The sequence below is a fragment of the Cricetulus griseus genome, chromosome 2, assembly GCF_003668045.3.
Source record: "Cricetulus griseus strain 17A/GY chromosome 2, alternate assembly CriGri-PICRH-1.0, whole genome shotgun sequence".
Classification (NCBI taxonomy): domain Eukaryota; kingdom Metazoa; phylum Chordata; class Mammalia; order Rodentia; family Cricetidae; genus Cricetulus; species Cricetulus griseus.
In genome coordinates, this window is record NC_048595.1 from 64840599 (window position 1) to 64867245 (window position 26647).

The 26647-nt window shown below is 40.0% G+C and overlaps 1 protein-coding gene and 1 long non-coding RNA gene across 4 annotated transcripts; one reads left to right on the forward strand and one right to left on the reverse strand.

Annotated features, from left to right (window-relative positions):
- Positions 1–2060: 2060 nt before the first annotated feature.
- LOC113833965 lies at positions 2061–10717 on the reverse strand. 3 transcript variants are annotated; one of them, XR_003482170.2, is made up of 3 exons: positions 10511–10717; positions 10221–10401; positions 2061–4760 (listed from the first exon to the last, which is right to left on the reverse strand). It is a non-coding gene; the product is annotated as an uncharacterized LOC113833965 (long non-coding RNA). The 3 variants fall into 3 exon arrangements; XR_003482171.2 differs by having other exon boundaries at positions 2061–3100; positions 4536–4760; positions 10221–10717; XR_003482169.2 differs by having other exon boundaries at positions 10221–10717.
- Positions 10718–11048: 331 nt separating this feature from the next.
- On the forward strand, positions 11049–26537 carry LOC118238311 (FRAS1-related extracellular matrix protein 1-like). Its single transcript, XM_035439828.1, has 7 exons — positions 11049–11084; positions 11406–11499; positions 14535–14787; positions 22149–22343; positions 23484–23669; positions 24961–25157; positions 26116–26537. Coding segments are annotated over exons 1-7 (951 nt in total). The 5' UTR covers positions 11049–11082; the 3' UTR covers positions 26140–26537.
- Positions 26538–26647: the final 110 nt, after the last annotated feature.

Consider the following 26647-nt stretch of genomic DNA (forward strand, 5'->3'; position numbering starts at 1 on the left):
CTGTATTTATAGAGTGGCCAGCTCTAACAATGGAAGTAATTCTTGCTACTGAGAAATAACACTGGGTATTTTAAACAAAGAAAAATAAAGAGCATGCTAGAATCAGAGCTTAGGGTACATGAAGGATCAACAATTCGGGCCACAAGAAAGTCAGATGCCACCTGGCAAAGTGTAACCACAGAGCCTGAATCCAAGGGTCAGGGTCCGACCCAGTCATATTGCATGCTGGCCTTTCACTCATTCTTCTGATTCCTTCTAAGTCTGTCTGTGTATGCTTATGGCCACAGGGACATTGGAGGACTTGAGGGAAGTTGGAGTCCAGAGAGTTGTGACTGGTATGAAAATGGGTTCCCACTCTGCCTGGGAATGGGCTCTTAATAATATCTCTGTTATAAACAGATTCCAGAACAATGAGAATGCTTTTATTTCTCTGTGGAGTTTGCTAAAATGGAATTTTTCTTGCCCACAGACACATACACTAATTGTTTGAGCATGCATAAATATGTAAAGACACATCAACTTAGGCGATCATAAAGCATGTTGAAAAATGCGCCCACCAAGAATTACTACAGGGGATAAAAAGCATGCTCTTCCATTCTTCTTTCATAAAGAACACATTGGAGAATAAATTAGCATGGAAAATGGTCTCTTTGAAGGCACAATAACTATTGTTTCCTTATTAAATCCAGTTTTTCAATTAAGGAGAGCCTGGCTGATCCACACTATTGCTGTGAGAGTCCATAGAGAATTTCTGAACTTTGTAGATTAGAAAAATACTGTAAGTGGGGAAAAAATCATGACACAGATTTAGGGGACTAGAATTATGATTGTCTTTATATTCTTTTATTTTGATAACTGGATTCAGTTTTTAATCACTCTAAGAAAATAACTGAATAATTTATAGACAACAGAAACATTTCTTACTGTTGGAAGACTGGAAAATCCAGGATCAATGTAACAGAAGATTCTTTTTTTTGGTGAGGGTAATTCTTTGTTAACAAGGTGCCACCTTGTTGGCTTGTACTTGCTCCTAAGAGGACAAATTCTAGGCCCTCACAAGGCAGAACAGGATGGAAGGACAGACGTTCCCTTTCACATGCTTTTATAGTGACCTAAGCCATTCATGGGGGCAGAAACCTCATCCTAATCATCTCTACTGTTGCACTGCTGGGGAAGTTCCAAGATGAGTCTTGGAGGGGAACAAAGCACTCAATGGAACTGCAAAGAAGAAGCCAAGTTCAGGAACAGTTCCAACTGAGAAACTGGGAGATGAATGTAGAAGATCCTGTAAGAGTGAAAAGAATCGATTCCTAGAGGCAGCAAAGCAAAAGCATTAGAGTGAAGAAACAGTATGATATGGATCTGAGGGAGGGGAAGGTGGTCCACCATGTGTCACTAGAACCTTGGGTTTATGTTGAAAGGCAATAAAAAACAATGTTGAAAAGTGTAGTATGTGTGATCTGAGAGATCTTCAATGTCATGCTAAGGAGTTGAATAATGATACTTCATGGGTGGTTGTTTTAAGGTTTGAGGGGTAGTGAACTAATTAATTTGAATGTGTGCATGTGCGTGTTCTTGCGTGGGCACTCGAGCATGCGCGCGCGCGCACACACACACACACACACACACACACACACACACACACACACACACAAGATAGTCTCTATCCCTGGCCATCCTGGAACGTGCTATGTAGTCTTGAACTCATAGACATCCTCCACCCCTGCCTCTGGGGTGCTGGGATTAAAGGTGTATGCCACCATATCTGGCATGATGGTTATATTTTTAAAACATAAAATCAGATGAGTGAATCCCTAGTAATTTCTAAATCTCTTGACAGAAGTATATTGTCAATTGCAGTTTAGAGAAGCTGTCTTAATTATTTCTTGGTAATCCTGGGGCATTCTGTTTGGTGTTTTCTTTTATTTCAATGTAATCGAGCAGTGTGTTTTCATTCCAGATGGTGATGATCCATATCACTCCAGTAGATGACCAGCTTCCAAAAGAAGCTCCTGGCATTTCCCGGCATTTGGTTGTCAAGGAAACGGAGGTGGCCTACATCACTAAAAAGCATTTACATTTCCTGGATACGGAATCACATGATGGGGAGCTCATCTATACAATAACACGCCCTCCGTGTTTCTCCTTCAGCCACAGGTGTCTTTCTTTGTAAAGAACTGTATGTTCTACTGGTTCCTAGAGTGTCACTGTGTGGCAGTGTGAGTTACTTGCTTCGTTGGTCAGAGTTGAACTCTACATCCAATTCAGCATTCACTTTTATCACAAATTTGTTCTTTCCTTCATTGAATGACAACTAGTAAGGGACATGCAGCTTGTAGTTTTCAGCAGAGTGAGACTTAAACAGAATGGTTGAAATCCCATTTTTCTCAAGTAAAACCTTATTTTTCTTTTTAATGATGTTTATTGAAGTCTGCAAAGTGTTATTTTTTGATATGGCAGATCACTTGGTATTCGTATTTTATAATCGCAATGCAATTCAAAACAGTTTCATAAATATCCCTTAGGCTAGTGTCATATACATGACATCGAGAAAACTCTCAAGATGAGACAAATGATTCCTTTTCACATGACACAGCAAAAAAAACTTTGTTCAGTCATGCTGAGGGTAGCATAGATGATGCTACAACATAATAAGACTACAAAGATGGAGCATCTGCTTTCTCCCCACAATGAACTGTTTTTAAAAAGCTGATTGTGGTGCAGTGGTCCCTGCAAGTGCCATGGCAGGCAGGAAAATGAACCATGAAGAGGTGAGAATGAAAACTCAGTTCAGCCTGACTTAGTCTAGATCAAACTTCTGGAGAGTCTGATGCCAAGTGGTTTATAGCCAGCCTATTTAAGCACAGTCCAATTTGGTGAAAAGTTTCCTGGTGTAATACAATCCCTGGTGCCCAAAGCCACATAATTACTTCAAAACTCAACTCAGGGTACATGTCATTTCTTCTAAGAAATGGGTTCTGAAGACAGGCTGCCTGTATCAGCTTAAGGGCCCAGGGAAGGACCTGGCATGGTCCTGGTCATACAGATAGCATAGAGATCATTTGGACTATTAGCCATCTCTGGTCCTGGTTGTGGGAGCCTGCAGATAACACAGATCACAAGGCTGTTAATCATCTCCAATTCCCAGCCTTCTAGATAGACAGGTTATACTTCTTTTTCTTTGAGAGGACAATGCTAAATGCTTAACATTCCAGGTTTCCCCAATGAATGACCTGTGGGTGCAAGCATTTTTGTGGGTGATTTGATTTACTTTTTCTTAGCTGGAAAATAAGCTGATGGGGTCTATATTTCTCTTAGACACTTGGATGCCGGAAAATTATTCTTGGTGGACAGCATACCAAAGCTAATAAAAAACCCTGCAGCTCCCGGGCTGAGGTCATTTACCCAGGTATGAGAATGTGTAAAAATGTTGACCATATGTAATGTATCTTTGAGAGGGTGTGGCATTCCCAGTGTTGTGTCTGAGATGTTAGCCAGTCACTTCTACCACAGTGTCTTATGTCTTTATCCTTGTACTTGAACACTTCTGGTAAGCTGCTTGAAAGGCCTTCAACAAACTGGATGTAATTTCAAACCTTATTATAAATCCACATAGCCTTTGGTGTCATCATTTTGCCAATGGCAGGGCACTGATTTCAGGCCCCATGCCTGTGTTTTTATTCCACCAACTGTAGACCACTCATTCTTCTACTGTTTTGGTTTCTCATGGTTACCATAACAAAAACACCTTTTGTCGTTCAAAACAAAAGCCTGTTTTCCTATACTTTCCCAAGCTAGAGGTGTTAAGATGGAGACGTTGGCATGTTGTGCTCTTCTGAACCCTGCAGACTCTCCTTCCCTGCAGGTTAGCATCTAGTGCTTTGTTAGCAGCCTTTGCTATTCCCTGGCTTGCAGATGCAAATGTTGTCTTCTGTCAGTCACACCTGTCCCAATCTGTCTCTTCCTATTACAAGGAGACCAGTTTTGTTGGATTGAAGAGCTATGCTACTCAAGTGTTTCTGCTGTGTACAACTGTAATGGCCCTAGTTCTAAATAAATTCACCTTGTAAGGTTTTAAGAATTAGAACTTTAGTATGCCACTTTAGGGGGTTGCAGCTCATCCCATAATATTTACCTCTCTCCCAAATCCTTCCATATCCCACTGCTCACTCTTGTGAACTCTCCTCTGAAGACCCCATGGGGGTCTGGTATATGAGTCCTCAGGCATCAGACATCTGTGGTTTGGGGCTAATTATGCCTGATTTCTTACTAGTTAGAAGTTGTAAATGTGAAAAGTGCTACTGTTTTAATAACTTTACTAATAAGGAAACAGAAGCCTTGCATGCTTACACAATTTGTGTTAGTACAGTGACTGCAGGGAGGGACTGGGTAAAGTCCAAGTCTGCCTTTTGCAGAATTGGTTGGACTCCATCATTTGACATGCTGCCTGACTTCCTCCGTTTTCCTCTTATGTTTAGGCAATGTGGTTTACACAATAGAGCCTTGGGAAGTTTTTCATTCATGGTAATACTTACTTGCTCCGTATCAGTTAATACTGCAGTGGTCTTAGACCTAGGTTGCTAAACAATTCCAGTCTCTGCAAATCAACACATATATCCATCTCAATTTGCTTTCCAGCATGCCGTGAATCATATGAAAGTGGCCTACATGCCACCCATGCAAGACATAGGTCCCACTCCCCGACATGTGCAGTTCACCGTGTCTGTCAGGAACCAGCATGGAGGCACCTTACACGGAATCTGCTTCAACATAACGATTTTGCCAGTGGACAATCAGGTTCCAGAGGTATGCAGTGTTTGACATGGAGGGCCAGAAGGAGGGAGAGAAAGAAAAGAGTAATGTTTTAATTTCCCAGCTGCAGTATAGAAAAAAAGAAGGGGTAGGGGTGGGTGGGAGCCTCTGCTTCCCATGGGACTTCCTATCCGAAAGGTGAGAATTTTTCAGTGTTGAATTTGGCATTGTTTTCAAAGCCTTACCAACATCTCTTTCATTCTGCTGCTCTCCCCTTGTTGATCAGGGGAAGGAGATTAAATGATGGGTCTCTTAGCAACCACAAGAACCTATTTGCTCTCACCACAGGCCAGCTATGCTGCTGTGTGATCCAAAGAAGCTTTTTAATTTTCCAAAATGAATTAGGATGGACCCTTTCGTTTTACCCCGTGCCACTGCTCAATGTTTATGACGGTCTTAAGGGACCTGAGTTTTTCTTTAAAACCAAACTACAAAGGCATTGCTACCTGCTATGTCTTCTCTCTGAGGCTATTTTGCTTTGAGAGTTTTTTCTGGGTCCTCCCTCCACCCAGACCACTCTACTTTATTAGTGTGACCATAATTGGGATCATTTTTTTTTCTCCTTAAAAATGGAAAGACAAAGGAATATTATCCACCATTTTCTACAGACCAGAAGGCTCCCGAACCTCCCAACTTCATTCCCAAGAAAAGGGTGACTTTCCTAGGCATCTATCTACCTGAGTCTGATGTTTTCTTTCCTAGTGACTCATCACCACTGCACCTGCCCCAGGTCAGAGAACAGACTTCTTACTGGAAGGCCCGAGGAAAGGCACTCACTTACTCAACCTGCAGTCCTGCTTGATGAGTCTAACTAATATTTTAAGTTGTTAATTTGCAAACCTTTAAGGGCCAGAAGATTTCCTAATCAGACTGACTTGGGGTTTCTCTTGAAAATGTAGAGCCCTAACAGAACTGAGCCTGCAGGCATCATGGCTGCAGGGCAGGATGTGCTGTCCATTTTCAGCTACACTCACTTGTGTCAGCAGCCCAACCTCTCAAGTTGGCAAGCTTGCAATCTGTGGCTGAAAAGTGTTGACAGCTCTTCAGCTAGAAGGCATCTGCACTAACTCCATCTGGGACCCCTTCCCTGCTGAAGACCCAGCCTAATGCTTGTGGTGAAAATAAGTCAGAATAGCTATGGAATGAACTTGATTATATTTCAGTTAGACCACCCTTGTCCATATATGAAATTTTGATCCCGAACCAAAGTTTCCCCTACAAAACTTGTTGAAAAATCCTCTTTTATGCAAAAACATCTAAACTTGGAGAAGGATGATCTTTTCAAGAAATTATGAGGTAGATGGAAGAGTTATCTTCATTTGAAAGAAGATGGAATAGTTGGGGGCACTTAGGGTTACGGTGACTATTGATTTCTCTCTTTAGTTTATGGGCTAGGGTCAAATGAAATAGTATTTCAAAGAACCGAAAATATCAAAAGCTGAATTGGTACTTTTATGATATGAATTTGAATGAAGTGACAGTTATTAGGGCATCTGGACACCATGCAAACCTGGAGCCTCCTAAGTGCTACTCATGAATCCTCAGGATTTTAAGGTTTGAACTTACTCTTAAAAAATATTTTGAAAGTCATCTTATGTAGTAAAGTATTTTTTATGCAATGTTCCCTATTTGGAGACTAACTTGATCCACCAAGAAAATGGGACTGGTGTGCATGGCCCTGGTGCATATTCCCTCTGGAAAAGGGTTCCGTTTCTTTCTTCTACTTACAGTGAAGATGTAGGTGTGGCAAATCAGAGGGAAGCATATAGAGAGAAGTGGATTATTCTTGTGTTTTTCTTGTGTTAGTTTACTAAGGAATGAAGCCAGCCACATCCTAGTCAGAATCTCACTTCCATCCCAGGGTGCTGCCCTGGAGATACGCAAGAGTGTCTCTGATGGCTATGGAATGGACTTCCCTCACACTGTGCCCCATTGATCAGCAGAGTAGGATGTACACTGTGGCCTCATCTTGCTGAAAAAGAAGATTCTTTCTGCCAGAAGTGTCCTTGCATTGGTGGTGTGCTTGTCATGGGCCTTCAGGGAGGAACTCTCAGAGCCCACCATTTGAAGTCCAAACACTATCTGTTATCTTTTCCTTCTATGTAGTAGTATTAATTTTGGAAGCTGATGTGCTAAATAAACTCTACAGGGTTTTCTACTATAGTTTCAGAGTCTGGAGCACATGTGTACACCTTACAAATGTAGTGAATACAATGTAGACTACAGTTTTTTACAGTGTTTAATCATAGAACATGTCTCTCCTACTCTTAGTGTGGTAATAAAATACCCAAGCTGCTCTAACTTGATTTGTGCCTATTATTTAATTGTTAGTCAGGTGAACATTGGTGTTTTTTTGTATTGAAATTGCCCTTGTGTCTTTTAATATTTAGGTCTAACGTTTGAATAAATCTATTTCCTATGGAATTGTAACCCTCTTGTCTTCAGGTTCCCTGCCCTCACTCTATCTGCAAAACACACAAAAGAGTTTCCATCAACCTCCCAAGTCTTTAAGAATTGTGGGGGCAGTGGTTCTCAACTTCTTAATGCTGTGACCCTTTAATACAGTTCTTTATGTTGTGGTGACCCCATCCATAAAGTTATTTTCATTGCTACCCTTTAACTGTAATTTTGCTACTGTTATGAATTGTAATTACATTACATAATGTAATCTTAATGCAGGATATCTGATGTGTGACCCCTGTGAAAGGGTTATTTGACTCCAAAGGGGTCATGACCTACATGTTGAGAGTCACTGTTTTGGGATTTAAAAAGAAATGGATCCTTTCCTTCCTGGGGATTCAACAAGGCTGTATGGACGATGGTGGGAATTGTTCTCTCAGTTCAACACTGCAGTGGGCTCGCCTTTGCTGGTTCTGCTGCAGATGCTCTGGGACACATGAAGCATAGGGGCTTTCAAATCAGGGATCTGTCTTTGTGTCTTTGTATGTACCAATATTGGAATCGTAAATATGCAAATAGAATATTTTTTAGCCTAATTACTTAGCTCTAACTTACCTCCTTATAAACATTCTTTAAAAGTTAATTTATATTCGAAGTTGGTTCTAGAAGCTTCCTAGGGATCTTATGAACTCCATAATCAGCAACACCTCATGGAACAAGCATTGAGTGTCTCCTTCCTTCTTTCTAGGTGTTCACCAATGCCCCGAGAGTGGCCGAGGGTGGTCAGTGCACCATCAGCACAGAGAACATTTTGGTTTCTGACATGGACACCCCACTGGACAGTATCTACCTCTCTCTTCAGGAGATGCCTCTCCATGGCAGGGTGGAGTTGGATGGATTTCCTCTAAGCCCAGGAGGCACATTTTCATGGAGAGACCTCCATACCTTAAAAATTAGGTTAGAAAATTTTGTGTTTTTTTTTCTTCCTCTCTATGCTGTGGCTGTCTATCTAGATCAATTGTAAAGCACAGTGAAGGGAAAGAAACCTGTCTCATTCTTTCCAAACAGTATGCCACTTCAAATTATTAAGGGTCAATTGAAAATTAAAGAAGTAGAAAAGAATAATTTTCTCCCAGACATTTTCTGTCTCTCTGGCTTACTGTAGCAGAGGGAATGAGTTTATGGATATTTGTACATCAAAGATTAATTGCCATGAATATTAATTTTGCTACAACTGCACATATCACAAACTCAGTAGAGACTAAAATAATCTGTGCCACTAATTGAAGTTGGCTCTAAGAAAAGGCAATTTCATAACCTTGGAAACTCAGGGGTGAAACCCTATTGATCAGTCCGATTTGGCAGCCCATGCCTCTAATCCCAGTGCTTGGGATGCTGAGCCAGGAGGATTGTGAGTTCAAAGCCAACCTGGTAAGAATTGGAGGGAGGAATGGGGTGGTGGTGGCCAGCTTTGTCCATCCATGTTTTAAGTATAAGGTTTTATTTAATCTACTGGGGGCAGGTTTGCAGGTAAACAAATAAGGCCTGCTGATGTTTCATCCGTGGTTCAGGACTCAGGTCTCTGAGAGCCAGAGATGGAGAAATCTGCCTCTCTGCCTCACAATAGTTCCCACTCTTACAAGAACTTCCTCTTACAAATATAGTTGTAAGAAACCTTTTCACAAATCAAGTGAATCATCTCTGGAAAACATTGCAAACCACTTAAAAGTAATGGTCAGGCAGATAAACATTAATTTCTCACTTACCAAATCTGACAAATGGATATCTCATCCTTTTTTAGTGAAGTGTGGTAGGAATCGTTTGTCATCAAATGTTTAGTTTTGAGCCAGGAAGTTCACTAGGGACTGACAGTTTCATCCGAGATCACACAAGACTTTACAGCCCAGTTAGATCAGACGAAGAATCTTTTGTGACCTCTTTCAGTATTCACCTAATCCCAGCACTAGGGAGGCAGAGGCTGGCAGATCTCTATGAGTTTGAAGCCAGCCTGCTCTACAGAGCAAGTTCCAGGACAGCCAAGACTGTTACATAGAGAAACCCTGTCTCAAAAAATTTTTTTTTTCCTGTTTTGTTTCTAATTTGGATTTTGAAATCTCAGCTCCTATCTACCTGTTAAGAAAGACTTCTGTTTAGGTAGTGCTGGGATGAATGGTGGGCAGAGAAAAGTAGAAGTGTTTGCTAGGATTCTCTGTATAGTCGCCTTTCCAGAGAACTGCAGTTAAGTATTTCTTAGTTATTTTACCCGAGTCATCAAGGCACATCATTTTGTTATCATGGTTGAGAGCTAAGCACAAAGATGTGGACACATTTGTGAGCATTTTGAGCAGTGGGATTTTAACGATCTGCTGGCTCCTCTGTCGTGCTTTCTATGTGTGCAATCTCACGTACACTTAGCTGGTTTAGGGATAGCAGCATTGTGAGATGGACCAGCACATTGTAATTTATATTTATTTTTGATGAAAACAGAAAGAGGCACGGGAAAACAGAGCATAGAAGGTAGTGCCTGTGAAATACAAGGGAGTGGCAGAGAGTAGGCCTCTCCTACCATTGGGATTAAATCCATTATCACCCTATTGGTGACCCGTCTTGATAAAAATATAGCTCTTTTTATCAATAGAATAATACCAAATAGGTTCAATATACTGTACTGTTTTGTTGAAACTTTTGTTTTTGATTCCTAGAGGTATAATTGCGTTTGTTAGTATGAACAAACCTTTTGGTGTATTTTTTTTAAAGGCTCAATTAAATTCAAGAGCTACTTGGAATGAACTGAGTATCACTATAGTGGGCTAGAAAGTATGTGGAAAGCCTAGAATTATACAAATTCTTTAAAAAAAATTGACTGAGAATTAAGAGGAAGATGGGGCCAAGGTGAAAACAAAGAAAGGTATTTTTACACCTGGGGAGATGTGAGACTCTTAGGGTAGAGGTATAGAGCTTGTAAATGGAACATGGAATATGGTGGAGGAAGGCGGTACCTAACTCACCAATCAAGGCTTTGGAGAGGTTCTCGAGCACAGGAAGATGTTGGGAGGTGCAGGCATCCTGGAGTCCTCGGGTGTTCTGCTTTGTCTTGGAATCACTCTGGCTCCAGTCACCATGCTCCACAGTCGCACAGATTCTAGGCCAAGTACTTCATTGTTACAGAGGCCATTGGAAGACTGCTTCCTGAAATGTATTCTCAAGATTATTTTTAGTTACATGTGTGTGTTTTTATGAACTTATGCAGATGCAGATGCACATAAGTGGGCATGTTCATGTGAATGCAGGTACTTACTGAGGCCAGAGACATCAGAGATCCTGGAGCTGGAGTTATAGTGGTTGTGAGCTGCCTAAGATGGGTGCTGGAAGCTGACCTCAGTGTTACGATAAATCTTTCTACCATAAGCTGCCTGAGCCCCACCGCCACGTGTGAGCTTTACGCCAGTCGCCCACCCGAGTCAGGGCCCAAATGAATACACAGAAACTTGTATTAGGTATAATGCTGCTTGGCCAATGACTAGGATTCCTCATCTGTTAGCTCAGTCTCAGTTATCATAAACATATTTATAAGACTTATCTTATTGGACGCCTTATTGGCTTCTGTCCTTGTCGGTGGATCACATCGTGCCTCTGGAGCAGGAGCCGAGGGGAAAAAGAGAAAACTTCCCGTTTCTCTTCTCCTCGCTCAAATACGAGTCTCCTTGCTATGTCACTTCCTGTCTAGACCACCACTTCTCTACTACATCTCCCAGAATCCTCTTTGACTCCTAGTTCCGTCTAACTTGCTGTCTCATTGGCCAAACAGTATTTTATTCAACAATCAATCAGATAAACATACACAGTACATTCCCCATCACCTCATGTCTTATGTAAGAACAGAACAGGGCTTTCACTTTAAGCTGTCTCTCCAGCTTCCAAAAGGCCATTTTTATTTTATTTTATTTTATTTTTGATCTGGGGGGGAAATTACCAATGCATATACAGTGTTTTCCCAAGTAGAGCATGTTTTCATTTAGGGATATTGAGTGGTTACGTATCTTTGTATTTATAGTTATACCACTTCTTTTTTTTACTTATTTAAATAACTTTATTTAGTGAAGTCATGGCCAAGGTGGCGAAGGAGTGGTTGGGTCATACAGCTTAGTTGACACCCATGTGTTTTTAGATTACCTTCCATACTGTCCCTGCAGGTATCAGCATGATGGATCTGAAGTTTTTCAGGATGAGGTATTTTTGGAGGTCACAGACGGCACAAATTCAGCAGAATTTGTTCTACACATTGAGGTAGGTAGAAAGTCTCCTCCCTGAATCATTTGAATGTAAAGTCGCTATTCTGGAAACTTCTTGGGGTCCCAAAACAACTTAAAATACACAGACTCCAAAGCAAAATGTTACCAGCTGCACCTGTGTGTGTGTGCGTGTGTTTGGAGTCAAGCAGTAGAGACAAAAGTTATATTAATGAAACAGACATATTCATTCTCTTTCCCCTGTTCATCTAAAGTTAGAATTATTCTAAGCTTAAATCTAGATATTTAATTTAAAAGGGAGTTCATTCTGTATAAAATATGTCTAATATTTTTGAAGTATGACACACAAGCTAACTTAGCATCTGGGAAGAGTGTCTAGAACCACTGGGGTTCTCTTTGCTTATGGACAAAGTCACACATGTGACTCCATTTGGAATGTCTATACCACAGCCCTGGCATGTGATCTGTTTAAAGTTATTTCCCTGTTTCCTTTGACAAAGTCTGCTCACAAAGTCAGGGCATGTTTAAAGGGACTTCTGAGAACTTTATTGTGTCTCTGTTGTGTGGATCACTGAGTCCATGAGCACCACACAGTTGATTTGCAAATGTTCATAGATGCTGACAGAGAGGTTTATCATGTTCCCTGAGGGGATTGAGCTAACTTCTTGTATGAATATGGGCTAGATTTTAGCGATATAAAATTGCTATGTATTTGTAAGATATTTTATAGCTGGTCATTAATAAAGAGTGTTAATGTCTATAGATTTTTTAAAAAGAAAAAACAGACAAGGAAGGTGAACAGGAAAGTTTCTGTCCCACGGTCCTGCCACCATTCAGCCCTAAATAAGCACATAGAGACATTTTAATTATTAAATTGTTGGCCAATGGCTAGGGCTTTTTATTGCCTAACTCGCTCTTAATTATTATTCCATAACTACTAATCTAAGTATTTCTACATGGCCTTATCTTACCAGAGAATGCCTAGTGTGTCCTATATTCCCAGTTTCTACATAGCGTCTCCTCGAGGTGCCTCTCTGCCTCTCTCCCAGCATTCACCTTGTCTCCTAGCCCCACCTATCTTCTTGCCTCTACTGGCCAATCACTGTTTTATTCATCAACCAATAAGAGAAACATACATACAGGAGGACATCTCCCATCAGAAGAAGTTCTCTTTAGTTAACACACTTAGGCTCCTGAAGCATCTACAGCTGGTTCAGAGCTGTGAACTTGATGGTGTAATGTGAGGCGTTCTTTCTCCTTATGTGGCCAGGCTTCTCCCTGTCTGGTATTGGTTGCTTGCTGTGCCAGGTTTTATGAAAAGCCTCTCATTTTCCTCCCTAGTCCTCACCAAGGCCTGTGTTACCTCTACGAAAAGCAGGAGATCATTTCAGCTTCAAAAAGGAATGTTTCCTTTACGCCAAACTTTTATATACAAAGAAAGATTCTCTGAGTTACTTTTCCATATTTTGTTGTAAGGAAAGGTGTCTCTCCTATTTGTTATATATGATGATCTTATTATGTCTGGCAATAAATAGGGCATCTTGGCAAAATAAACCATTTATTGCTACTTGTTAAGTTAAAGGACATAATCTTTGAAAGTCAGACAAAACCATTTTGGACAATGTTGTTTGTGACTTCTTCCCCTCACAATGACTATTCACAGTTATCATCCATGGGAACAAATTGATAACATTTCTTAGGGTCAAGCAAGAAAGATATGTTTCTAATAGATTCACACAGAAGATATGAACAGAGGTAATTATTTTCTTCATAGGCAAAGAGAGCAGATTATTATATTTTTACAACTTTGATAACTAAGTTAGAGCATCTATGCACACATGCCTGTATCCATAATAGGAAAGCATCAGCATAATTCTCTTGTATTTGTCTTACAGCCATTATTAACCTTTGAATGCATAGTAACCATGCAAAGTTACATTCACACATTTATCCATTCAACAAACACTTAGTAAGCCCCTTCTATAATTTATGTGGGGGTCTAAGATAGCTGCATGTAGAACAATTATGAACAAGATAAATGAAGTTCCTGTTCTTGAAGATACAGACCACAGATGATTATAGCCATTAACTGGATCATTACAAATATAAATGATTAAAATGTATGTGTGTTTTATGAACAGGAGTGTGAGTAATAGAAACTTCTCAATTAGCCCGAGTGATCAGGAAAATCTTCCCTGAAATATACACATGGGATCTGAGACAGAAATCAGTTTACAAAGAGAGGGAGACAGAATATGCTGGGCAGACTCGAGGGGTGAGACAGAGGCCATGAGAGATGTTAAGGAGTGTGTACCTGGGTGAAAATGGAGTGAGTGGTGAAGGCACCCATAGCAGGTTACACCAGAGATTCCTAGGAGAAGCATTGGGGGAGCAGAAGAGACACTGAAGGACCCTGCAGACCAGTAACTTGAAACAGATGTTTAGAAGGTCTCTTTGGCTGAAGTATGTGGAAGGTTGTCTAGGGCTGAAAGGGTACACAGGTTCATAGGCCAGATTTGACCAAACAAACCAACCAACCAGCCAAACAAACAACAAACAAAACCCTGTCACTTAAGCCACTTGACATGCTGCTATGGATGGATACATGGAAACTTTATGTGTGGCCAGAAGTTGAAGGTGGCAAAAGGATTTGAATCACCAAGTAATTTGAAATAAAAATAACTTTGATGCTGCAATGTACATGCATCCAATCACTGGGCTTAGAATTCTTGTGGAATGTGTGTGTATTTAATGAAAGGGGCTGCATGTTAAGTGAGGGATGCATTATATTGTGTTTCCTCTTTGTCTTCTGAGAACAATGAATGTTCTGAGTTCCCAGTTATAGCCACAGATTCTCATTCCTGCCTAAACTGTCTCTCATGTGGAACATTCCTCAACTGGCCCAGAAAGTCAGAAGACCCAGGCTGCTTTGGCCAAATTCCATGACTATTGTTCCATATGTCCAGAAGATGAAAAGTGCCTGTCACTGTGACTGTGAGCTGTGGTTTACCAGATGGGGTATTTGTCACTTCTTCTTTTTCTTGAAAATGTGCTCCTTTTTTTCCTGCTTAGGTAATCCCTGTGAATGATGAGCCACCTGTTCTAAAACCTAACCTCATCCCCATGATGCATTGCTCAGAGGGTGGGGAGGTTGGCATCACTCCTGAACACATTTTTGCTACTGATGCAGACAGTGATGACTTGAAACTGCTGTTTCTGATTGCCCGAGAACCTCAGCATGGGGTGGTAAGAAAGGCTGGAATAGATGTGGACAGGTTCTCTCAGGAAGATGTCATCTCAGGTGCTGTGACATACAAACACACAGGTAAGTGACAACCTTGTGTAGTCTTAAAACTTCTTTGCACTAAAGATAAAGCAGACTGCAGCCTGCACCCCAGTTTGTAAGCATGGTCATCGTGGACTGAGATCCTCCTGCCTGAGTATGATGTTTAGAAAGAGCACCGTCACTTACTCCACTGTTCAAATGCCTGCCCGCTACCCCAACTCCTTCTTTTTCAGTCAGCTTGAAGAGTTTGGCCATTTTACTTATAGATCTCTAAATCATGATGAAAACACCAAAGCAGGCCACCTAAAGCAATGACATCATTACTTTTATAGGTCTCCTGACCACCAGCCAGCTTTCCAGAGGTAACTAGTGTTTTTCTAAGTTCCCGAAAAGCAAGATGATATCTTGCCCTTTGTATGGCCTGCTCGTAGCATGTGGCTGTCAGAACAGAAGTACAGGTTTAAAAGGAGCAGGTTACCATTGATGTTATCCTTATGTATTATTACTCAGTTGACACTTCTTCCCACCATGTGAAGTGTTCAACTAGAGACAATAGTACCTCAGCATCTGATATTTGCAAGGCACAGTATTGAGCTCAGGGGCCACAGTGGAGTACAGTCCAGGCTGTGCTGAAGGACTCTTAGTTTGCAGATAAACCCTTTCATGTGGAAGGCTGACCATGACACCCTGGCACTTTACACTGTCCTTCTTTGCATATCTTCTTTCCTGCCAAGTTTTATGTTAATTTGACATAAGCTAGAGTTGTTTGGGAAGAGGGATTCTCAGTTGAGAAAATGCCTCTGTAAGATCAGGCTGTAGGCAAACCTGTAAGGCATTTTCTTAATTAGTGATTGATGTAGGCAGTGTCACCCCCGGGCTGGTGGTCCTGGGTTCTATAGAAAAGCAGGCTGAGCAAGCCATGGAGAGCAGGCTATCATGAAGCATCCCTCCATGGCCTCTGCATCAGCTCCAGCCTCCAGGTTCCTGCTCTGTTTTGAGTTCTGGCCCTGACTGCTTTTAATGAAGGACTATTAGATGAGAGTATAATAGAAATAAACCTTTCTTCCTCAAGTTTCACCACAGCAACAGAAATCCTAAATCATCTACTTAGGTCAAAGTTAGTAACATTTGCCCAGAAACAGCATTATGTGTTTCCTCTTGCTGGAGTTAATCACACACTATCACACTTTCCTGTTAACACACCCATAGGTTTCTTAGACTGAAAATTCCCTGGAGGAATGGAGGAAGTAAGAGGTCGTGGAAAAGCTAGCTGAGTGGGACACTGTATTAATTACTTTTGTGTCATTATGACAAAATTCCTGACAGGAACAACTGATGGAAAGGAAGATGTTTTGTGCATTGATTTTTGAGAGGTTTCAGCCATTCACAGCCATGAAGGCCTGACAGAGAATCTCAGAGACCCTTCACATGGTGACAGTTCAAGAAGCAAAGAACAAGACTGGAATTAGGGGCTGGGTTATGACCTTCAGAAGCCCACCTCTAGTGTCTGCTTCTCCATCTAACTCTCATCTTGTAGGCTCCACTGACTCCCAAATGCTGACACATATTAGGAGACATACCCCTTATGCTTTTCTTTAAAATTTGAACGAATGCCTCTATGATCTCCTAACACTTGAACTGTGTGTGACAGTGAAACCAGCATCATGGGGACAAAGCCAAGGGTTGCTGCCATCTTAAGAAGTGACTTGGTGGTCCTGGACCTTGATGAAAGCAGCCTGAATGTCTGTGTGGCAGAAACTTGGAAAATACCTCCCTAGACAGTCCTGCTCAAGCATGGCACTCCCATGGTTCTCTCTTTTTAAAGAAAAGTCTTTCAAATGAGCTTGCAGTTTTATGCCCCAGATCATCCTATCCCTGAGGTCTGACTGCTTCCTGAAATGTAATGTCCTCCAGCCACAGTCCTGTCTTCCCCATCAGAGCACACTGCTACTTTTTAACGACTGCAGCCACTCACCCACACTAACTTTGTCCACAGCTTACACCATGTTCTTTTCCTTGACAAACCACACATTTCACACCTTCTTCCTCTTTATTTGCTCTTAATTCTCACTGTAAACCTGGGTAAAAATCAGCTAGGAAAATTCATGCCACCGCCTGAATGTTATGCTGTCTTAATATTTCTTCTACTGTTGATATTAGTCCATTTCTCCTGAATCCAGCCTCACTCAGATTTGAAGGACATGGCAAAACATAGATTTTCTATGTAACCCAGGCTGGCCTCAGGCTTATGTACTTCCCCCTGTTTTGTAGATCACCAACAGTCTTACAGAAAAGGGACTCAAAGACCAATGGTTATTGCTTATTGAATAATCCCAACATCTTTAGCAGGCTCATGAAGCACAGGTAAATTACAGTTCTTTTACACGTTCTCTCATGTTCTCTTACACTGCCTTCCAAATCCTAAAAGGGAGATTTACAAACATCTAAATCTCCTCTAGTGTGATGGCCATGTAAGGAACTGTGAATTAATAAGGCCTAGAAGGACACTGGGGAAAATGATTTAACATACATTTTTTTAGTTATATTACACTAGAAGAAATAATAGAATCAAAGGATGTTTTGAACGTTACATTTCCTAAGAATGCTCACTCCTTTACTCCACTGGTACTCGTTTAGCACTGTTTGGATTGATATCAAGAATCCTGGCATTTAAGTCCCAATGTCTCAGTGACCAATCCTTACTTCAATGTTTTGATTAATTTCATCACATGTACTGATTAGTTGATTAACTATTAACTATTACTATTAACTACTAGTCAACTATTAACTATTACAGATTAACTATCAACTTGATACAATTGAGACCTAGCCAACTACTTATGACTAGTGAAGTCATGAATCTTAGAGGAGAATTTGCAACCATAACTTCACTAAACCAGCACAACCCCTAACAATAATCTAAACATTTGTCCTTACGCCCACAACTAAGTGTAGTCCTCAGCCCTCATTGAGGAGACTTCTCTTTGTAACAGATGGAGGCAATTTACAGACAACCACAACCAATCAAAATGCAGAGTTGTAGATCCCAGTCCTAACTAATACATCTACAATACAACTCTGACACCTAAGGCTCAGGGATCATTGTGGAAGAGGGGGCTGAAAGATTATAGCAGCCAGAAGAACAGAGAGTTCTACTGTGAAATGTTAGAGAAACTCCACTTAGGAAGTCTCATCCACAGAGCTACCTAAACTTGACCTGAACAAGGATAATATCAGTAGACATGTTAACATGGAAGGAAGAAAGCTCATGAGGCCTGAACTCTAGACAAAGTACTACAGAAATTAAGGAATGCTGAGAGTGGGAGAAATAGTGTTCCCCAGGGAAGAGCACACCAATGGGTTATCTAATACCAAATGATCAGCCCTGAAAACATATGCATACAAATAATATTATACAGACTGAGCAGATTATATGTATTTAGGAACACACGCACACACACACACACACACACACACACACACACACACACACACACTGAACAATTAATGAGAAAAAGAAGATATGAATTTGCAATACAGCAGAGAGGGGTATATGGGAGGGTTTGGATTGAGAGAATGCAAGGAGAAAACTATGTAATTGTATTATAATCATGCATTTATCATTTCCCTTTATCCTCTCCCACAAAGGATCCTTCTTTCATCTTTCTCCCCACTCCTCCCCCAGCATGCTTCTCTGGCTGAAAAAGTCTCTCTTAATTTGTTTTTCTTCCCTTTTCTCCTCTGGCTACTGTGCACAATTCCATTTTGTACAACGAAACTGCTTTCCACATCTGGCTTATTTCACTTTACATAATGTTCTTGAGTTTTACCCATGTTGCTGTGACTAGCATATGATAAACACATCACATTTTCTTTATGCAACCATTGGAGGTCATCTGGAGTGGCCCACATTTTCACTAGTATAGCCAACGGTGCAATAAACATGGGGATACAAGTGTCTTTTTGATATAGAAGTTTCATGTCTTCAGTTATACAATAAAGAGTGGGTTTGTTGGGTCATATGCCATTCTATTTTTTCTGAGGAATTTGCATAGCATTTCCCATAAAACTCATTGCATTCCCTCTAATAGTGTTTATGTTTCTCTGCATTTGTTACTTGTCTTTTTGGTGATGAATATTCAGCTGAGTAAGATAACTCACTGTAGTTTTGACTGACATTTTCCCAATAATTAATAAAATTGTGCACTTTCTGATGGAATTGGGTTGACTCCATCACTTTGGGTAGTGTTAACATGGCATAATATTTCCAATTTTTATGTATGTTCTTATCATTTCTTTCACCAATGTTTTATAATTTTGTTGTGGACTTCTGCTTTTTTATTTAATTCTTAAAGTATTTTGAGTGTGATTGCTTTCTTTTTTTTTGTTTTTTTTTTTTTTTGTTTTTTGTTTTTTTGTTTTCCGAGACAGGGTTTCTCTGTGGCTTTGGAGGCTGTCCTGGAACTAGCTCTTGTAGATCAGGCTGGCCTTGAACTCACAGAGATCCGATTGCCTCTGCCTCCCTAGTGCTGGGATTAAAGGAGTATGCCACCAACGCCCAACTGAGTGTGATTGCTTTCTTAATTTTCTTTTTACTGTGTTCACTGTGTCTAGAAATGGTACCTTAAAAAAGGAAGGAAATGCTATTTTTGTATGTGTGCAAGTGTCTGTGTGTGTGTGTTTGCATGGGTGTGATTGGTTTTTGTCTAATTTACTGAACTCATGTATAAGTCCTTTCAATGTCTGATGGAGTCTGCTATGATGTCTACAAATATGAATAATTTAACTTTATCCTTTTCATTCTTGGTGCCTTTTCTTTCTGTTGCATGATTTCTTTTGCTAAAATTTCCATTGCTATAGTAAATGAGAGTGAGGGAAGTTCTCAAATTGTATTCTTAGATTATCTTCCATTTGAAGTGGCTTTCTTCGTGACTGGCTGCTTAGCCTGCTTTTCAGGTATTGTAAATGAAGCCTGTCCTTTCACTGAGAAATCAGTTATTGAATGCTATGATTGCCTTTTCTGTATAAGTCTTCTTTTCCTTCAGGATGCTTTTCTCTGTGTTTCTTTCTCTGACTTTCCCTCCCTACAGACCCTACTTTCACCTCCCAGATATTTGCCTTATCTGCCTGGCAGACTTACTCTTTCTTCAAGGCCCAGTACAAAGCCAGTAAAACTATCCAGAAGGGCTTACCATGCACTGACGTATGTAACTGCCCAGGGCACTGTCAGGTAGCACTTGTATCTTTTTTTTAACCTTAAAACCTTGTAGATTACCAAATGAAATATAGTCCTCACTTGGTGTATTCAGGGGATGGGTCTCAGGAACCTCTACATACCAAATTGCATGCATGTTCAAATCCCTTCTAGAAAATAGTCTAGTATTTTCCTATAACCTATGAAGAGCCCCACATATTCTCAGCAATCATTACATTACTTACTATACTGAGGCAAATTGCACTGTTGTGTTGTTTAGGGAATAATAACAAGAAAATCTACATATTCAGTACAGATACAATTATCCATGTATTTCTAGTGTGTGGTTGGTTGGGTTTGCAGATGTGTCGTGTGTGGATACAAAAAGCTTCCTGTATATGAAATTGCCATTTAATGAGTAAAAAATGTTTGAACAGTAGCAATTTCAAATGGCTCAACCTAATGCTGGCATACAACTGTGGTACTCTGACCACACTACATTTGTTTTCCTATCATTACATAGTGAAAAACACACAGTAGGTCTTTTGACATTCAGCATATTTTTTAAAATGCCTTTATGGGATGCAGAATGTCTGCTTTTTCTCTGCTGGAATGCCCAGGAACTATCTCATTGTAGGAACTGAATAAATGTTTATCAAATAAATAACTGGTGGATAAATATTTTAAGTCAATTTACTTTTGGTCATCACTATGAATAGTTAAGAGGTCTCTTATTTTTATCCCTGCCAAAGTTGAAGGATAATGCTTCCTTTTGTTGAATAATATTTCAATTATTTGTTTTTCAAAATCTCATACAGTGTATTTTAAGCATATTTACCTCCTCTCCCCATTTCTTTCCAGATCTACTCCTAGCTCTCTATCTACCTATCACTATGTATCTATCTCTATATTATGTATCTACCTGTGCATCTATCTGTCTGTCTATCTGTCTATCTATCTATCTATCTATCTATCTATCTATCTATATCTACACATCTAAACCCATTAAATCCAATTTGTCCTGCCCAAATACTCCTGGGTGTGGCATCTGCCCTGGATCCTCTTTGACCAAGGGTCATACTTTTAAAGAAAACTGACCCTTCCTCTCCCAGCAACTATCAATTGAATGGTTTCCATTGAAGTCTCTAAACTTCAACTTGGATTTTAAAGTTTTTGATCCTTTAATAACTTTCTTGCTCAATTATATCATCTCTGAATTTTCCTTGTCATTTTTTTTTTAAATAAGGAAAATCACACCAAGCTCAATACTCTGTTTTGAGTGTGTGTGGTGAGAGATGATGTCACTGATCTTCTGGTCTTTTCTCTTCCCTTTCCCTTCCCTCTCCTTTCTTCTCCTCTCCTCTCCTCTCCTCTCCTCTCCTCTCCTCTCCTCTCCTCTCCTCTCCTCTCCTCTCCTCTCCTCTCCTCTCCTCTTCTCTTTCTCTTCCCTTTCCTTCCTCTTCCTGTTCTGTTCTTTCTCTTACCCTTTCTTTCCCTCTCCCTTTTCCTTCCCCTCCCCTCTGCTCTCCTTCTCCCTCCCCCTTTCCCTTCTCTTTTCTTCAGAACTCCCAGCATTGTTTCTTTCTTGGCTCTTTAAGAATTGCCAAGAGCCCACATTCAGGGCTTTTCTGTTGCCTGGAGAGCTTAGATTGTCCTGTTCACTGGTAAGTGATGGGCTAGTATACATTGTCCTGTTTTGCTGATAAGTGATTGGCTAGTATGTAATAAAAGGAAGCAAAGAGAAACAACCAGAATGTCGATTACCTGTCTTTACACTCATCCAGAGTCCTCTGTGTCTCATGACTGCTATGTGGTTGGTGCTTGTTCATTTCCGGTGGTCAATGCACACGGAGAGATAATTATCAAGGGGACAAGGGCACCTTCTGTTTCTCCCTGAGGTTGTTGCTAACATCAAAAGGTTAGGAGGGAAGAATGAAACCATCCCTAGCCCAGCTTAGTGTCTGTCCCTTGATCATTTGTGAACTGTCAGACCCTTGTTAGCCCTGCTTTGTGCCTCCATGTGGTGAACTGTGGTTAACATGGATTTCACAAGAGGATGGAAAATAGTTTTGTATTATCTTCCTGACTATATTTAATTTTGTAGTGATAAAATTGAGTTTCATATTTTATCCCATAAGTTCCTTTCCTTTCTAGTCACTGTGGGCAGAAAAGGTATGAGTGGAGTTGATCTTGCTCTGTTTTTCAGGTGGGGAGATTGGCCTGGCACCTTGTTTTGACACCATTATATTGGTGGTTTCGGATGGTGAAGCTGGCCCTTTGGTGAATGGTTGTTGCCACAATGGACCCAACCCATCTGTTCCTCTTCATGAGTCCTTTCCCATGTACAAGCTCAACATCACAGTGCATCCAATTGACAACCAGCCACCTACAATCATAATAGGTGACTGTGTTGTTCCTATGAGTGTCAGCAAAATAATTCTCTGAGATTAGAATACCACCAAATACAGTTGATCCAGGAATCATCTCAACCCAAATACATAATAATCCAAAATCTGTAATAAAAACAGACACAGGGCAAAAGAATTTACTTGCTTGAAAATGTATGTATTTCCATATATAGAGAGTATACAACAGCATATGTGTCTTTGTGTGTGCATGTTACAACAAGGATGTTGAGATCCTGGATTATTTCACATGGGAAAATATCATTTGCCTGCTAGAGAGAGAATAATCTATTTTATCCATAATAATTTCTATTAGAACAGAATGCACTTACCATAGAGACCATTTATATACATTTAAGCTTATGTGCTTCTCAGAGAGTCAACTCTTCATAGGCATTATGTATATGTTCTGTCTCCCAGAAAAAATAAGCATATGTATGAACGTTCTTGTAATTTGCTAACTATCTCCCAAGCAATGTTCTGGAAAGGAAGCATTATCCCAGCAGAATAATTAAGCACCAAGGCATGAAAAAATGTTCGTTATGAGCAATTCATAATCGCTCTCAGGCAATTAGCACTCTGACAAACAGTGGTAACGACTGATCTTGAGGAGTACATAAACTACATTTAGTGGCTTATCATTAAAACAGTTTGGCAATTCTTATTTTCATTTGTCACTTCTATAGAGACACAAGGGAAATCAGAGTTCCTTGAGAATGACTGGAGGGCTGTAGCAGAGCATTTAGCATTGCTGCTGCCTTTCCATTATCATCTGGCTGGCGTGTATAAGAAAAAGTATACAATTCCATAAGTCAAATTAAATCCCACTCGTTACCCCTGAATTTTTTACTGCAAAGAGAATTTATGCCCAAGAAAATGAGCATCTCCCGTAGAAGCATATTTGCCTGTGGGAGGATGCCCTAGTTGGGATTGCAATCACGCCCTTTAGTTCTCACTATTCTGATGAAGAAGTTCAGGCTGACAGAAGTGTGTGTTTTTAAATTTTATTACATTTTTATTTACTTGTTTTGTGAGTGTGTGTTCTGGGGTTTGAACTCAGGTCATTAGGTTTGGCAGCAGGTGCTTTTGCCCACTGAGCCATCTCACTGACATGTGACTATTGTTTTGGTATGCAGGTAAGAAGTTTGTGGTGGATGAAGGCTTCTCAGCAGCCCTTACTACCCATCATTTGACCGCCAGTGACCCAGACACCGCCCCGGAAGACTTAGAATTTGTTTTGGTTTCTCATCCCCAATTTGGCTACCTTGAAAACACACTCCCTTCTGCAGGTTTTGAGAAAAGTAACATGGGCATAAGCATAGGTAAGTCCTGGTCTCCTGACCTGCGATGTCTTGCTAGTGTTCATGGATGTGGTTAGCTGGACCATGCTTAGAAAATGGGCAAGAATTCAAAAACATTCAAGACACCATATGGATTCTAGAGATTATTATGATTATTCTGATTGATATGTTGAATATGAATTGTTTTTTTCATTTTAACTTTTATCTTAGCTTTTCTTATGAATGAACGTTAATAACTGAAATAATTAGAAAAGTTCATTTGTGAAAAACATGAATAAATACTGAAGTACTCATCTTTCCAAGGGTCTCCTGGCAACACGGCCCTGTGATAGAACTATTCTGGTGGGACCTACAGGGTCTCATTCTCACAGTCTTTTAGAATTTTTAATGGATATTGCTGGAAAATACCGAGAAATATGCTATGAGTGGTACTGAAAGAGAAAACCTGAAATGTTCAAGTTGCATTATTTTTTTATGTTTTTGTCTTTGTTTTCTGAGACCAGGTTTTTCTGAGTAGCCTTGGCTGCCCTGGAACCTACTTTATAGACCAGGCTGGCTTCAAACCTAGAGATCTATCTGCCTCTACCACCCAAGTGCTGAAATTAAAGGAGTATATCACCGCCACCTGGCTTAATTTTGAAAGCAAAATGTTTCTCAGCAACCAGAATAGCTCTTAATAAAAACAAAACAGAAATAAAAAGCAGAACCCAAATCTTCCAAAGATAATACTTTTAAGTAAGTTATTTTTCAAGCTCTTTTAGAGACATAGCTACTTTTAAATATGAGTGAGATAAGATTTCAGATTACCAAATTAAAGGTCAGGCAACTTTTCTTGAGATTTGACTCACACCTTAGGGCAATTTTCCTCTTTAGATTTAAGTCTAGCTGAAAATCAAGTCAGCTAATTCTATCCAGAGCAGTGAGACTTTGATGTCTGTTACATTGATATGGATGTCCACTCATTTTGCCTTTGTGTCAGAAGCAGCATCCTTCTTAACCCAGGATGACAAGAGCCACATGTCAGAAGGGCAATTTAGCCAAGGACAGTTCTCTGACTTTCAATTCAAGTGTCTGGAGAGTGACCATGAAGTTCCCTGCATCCCAATTCTGGTTACCACAATTCTGTTCTTCAGGCAGATTTGCATCCTTCCTTCTGACCTGTGGTACCTACCTTTCTGTTGATGGCTGGTAGGCATCACACCCGTCCCCGCTGTGATCACATACCTGCTTTACAGAGAAGCAGCTGTTAGAGATTGAAGATACCTGGGAAGTGCTGTTTATCATTTCCCTGTTCTGTCTTCGTGTGTACTAGCTTCGTTCCAGTGGAGAGACATGAAGGCTTTGCACATTAACTACGTGCAGTCCAGGCACCTGAGGGTGGAACCAACTGCCGACCAGTTCGTGGTGTATGCCACAGATGGGGAGCAACGCACCTTAGAGACAACATTTCGTGTTATCATCAACCCCACAAATGATGAAGCTCCTGACTTTGTGGTACAGAATATCACTGTAAGAAACATACCAGAATGTTCCCTTTTTTCTTATTATTTTCCGATTTTTATTTTTGCCTAGATAGCGCCTTTGTGTTGATCCAGGTGCACCCAATATGTTAATTTGGTGGAGAGCGAGGAAAGCATAATCCTTTGCCATATAATTAATCACTTGTGAACTATTAACCTAGTAATAATGGTAATGGTAAAGTGTGTGTGTGTGTGTGTGTGTGTAATAGAGTACCTACTGGATTTTAGGTTCCAAGTCCTTTCCATGTATTCATAGTTAATACAATATTAACTATGACTTTTGGGGTGATGATGTCTTTATTGCCATTTCATTACTGAAGAAATGAGGCATAAACGGGTTTACTGAATAACCCAAGAGATTCATGGACATGCCAGAATTAAGTCTGTATACTATAATTTTTCTGTATGTTTTTACTTACAAAAAAGAGAATCATACCCACTACTCTATGCCTCTATGCTTTACTTTCTAAAGCAAAACTTAACTATGTGTGTGTGTGTGTGTGTGTGTGTGTGTGTGTGTGTGTGTGTGTGTGTGAAATCTTTTCTTATCAATTTGTAGCTTCTTTTAAGCATCCTATATGATTGTTTAATTCATATACATGCACTAGCAAGTTGAATGAACACAAACATATGGTTTGGCCTTAAAGAAACTTGTGTATTGCTTTGAATAATTTTTGCATCTTGGGCAGGTTATTTCACTTCAAGCTTCTGTTCACCTGTCTTCAAAAATATGTATGTAATTTTCTTTGAGAGATTGTTACAGTAATCGAGTTGGCCAAATGCAGTAGATCCTTAATGAACAAGAGTTTTCAGTACTATTTAGTGTGTCATCTTTTTTCTAATATTGACCAAAGCCATTATTTCTCCTCATTCTTTTTGCTAAAAATAATCACATTCTAAATGTGAAATTCTTTATTTGATTTTAATTTTCCCCTGAATCTTAACAGCACATGAGCGTCACCTCAGCGTGAGATTTAGAAGCCCACTTCTGCCTCCCCTCTTCTTTTGGCTCATGGTTTACTCTGGAGAGCCCTTCAGTGATTATGTGAAGAAAAAAATCGATAAATGATCACTTCTGCACCTATTTCTACTGTCTTTATCTGCCTGGAGCAAGGGCTTCTGGAATAATTAGGCCTCTGGGAAGTTGTCTCTTATTCCTTTGTGAAAATAACCATGTCTTTCACCCATACTTCCTCACACATACAAACCAGACACAGACCCTTGGGAACTGGCAGAGACAAATTTTAAGCTTCAAGAATTTTTGTCTTCTTCACATAACACATTTGGCTTTCCTGTTAGAAAATGTCCTTATTGTATAGATAGTTGGGGTTCTATCAAAATGTTTTATTATAACCCTTTGTAAACCTGTTTAGTAATAAATATCTGCTTTTTAATGTATGTTCATTTGAACTTTTTATTCTCATACTGTCAAGAAAATTCAATATCCAAAAAGAGAATCCTGCAGTTTTTTTTTATTTT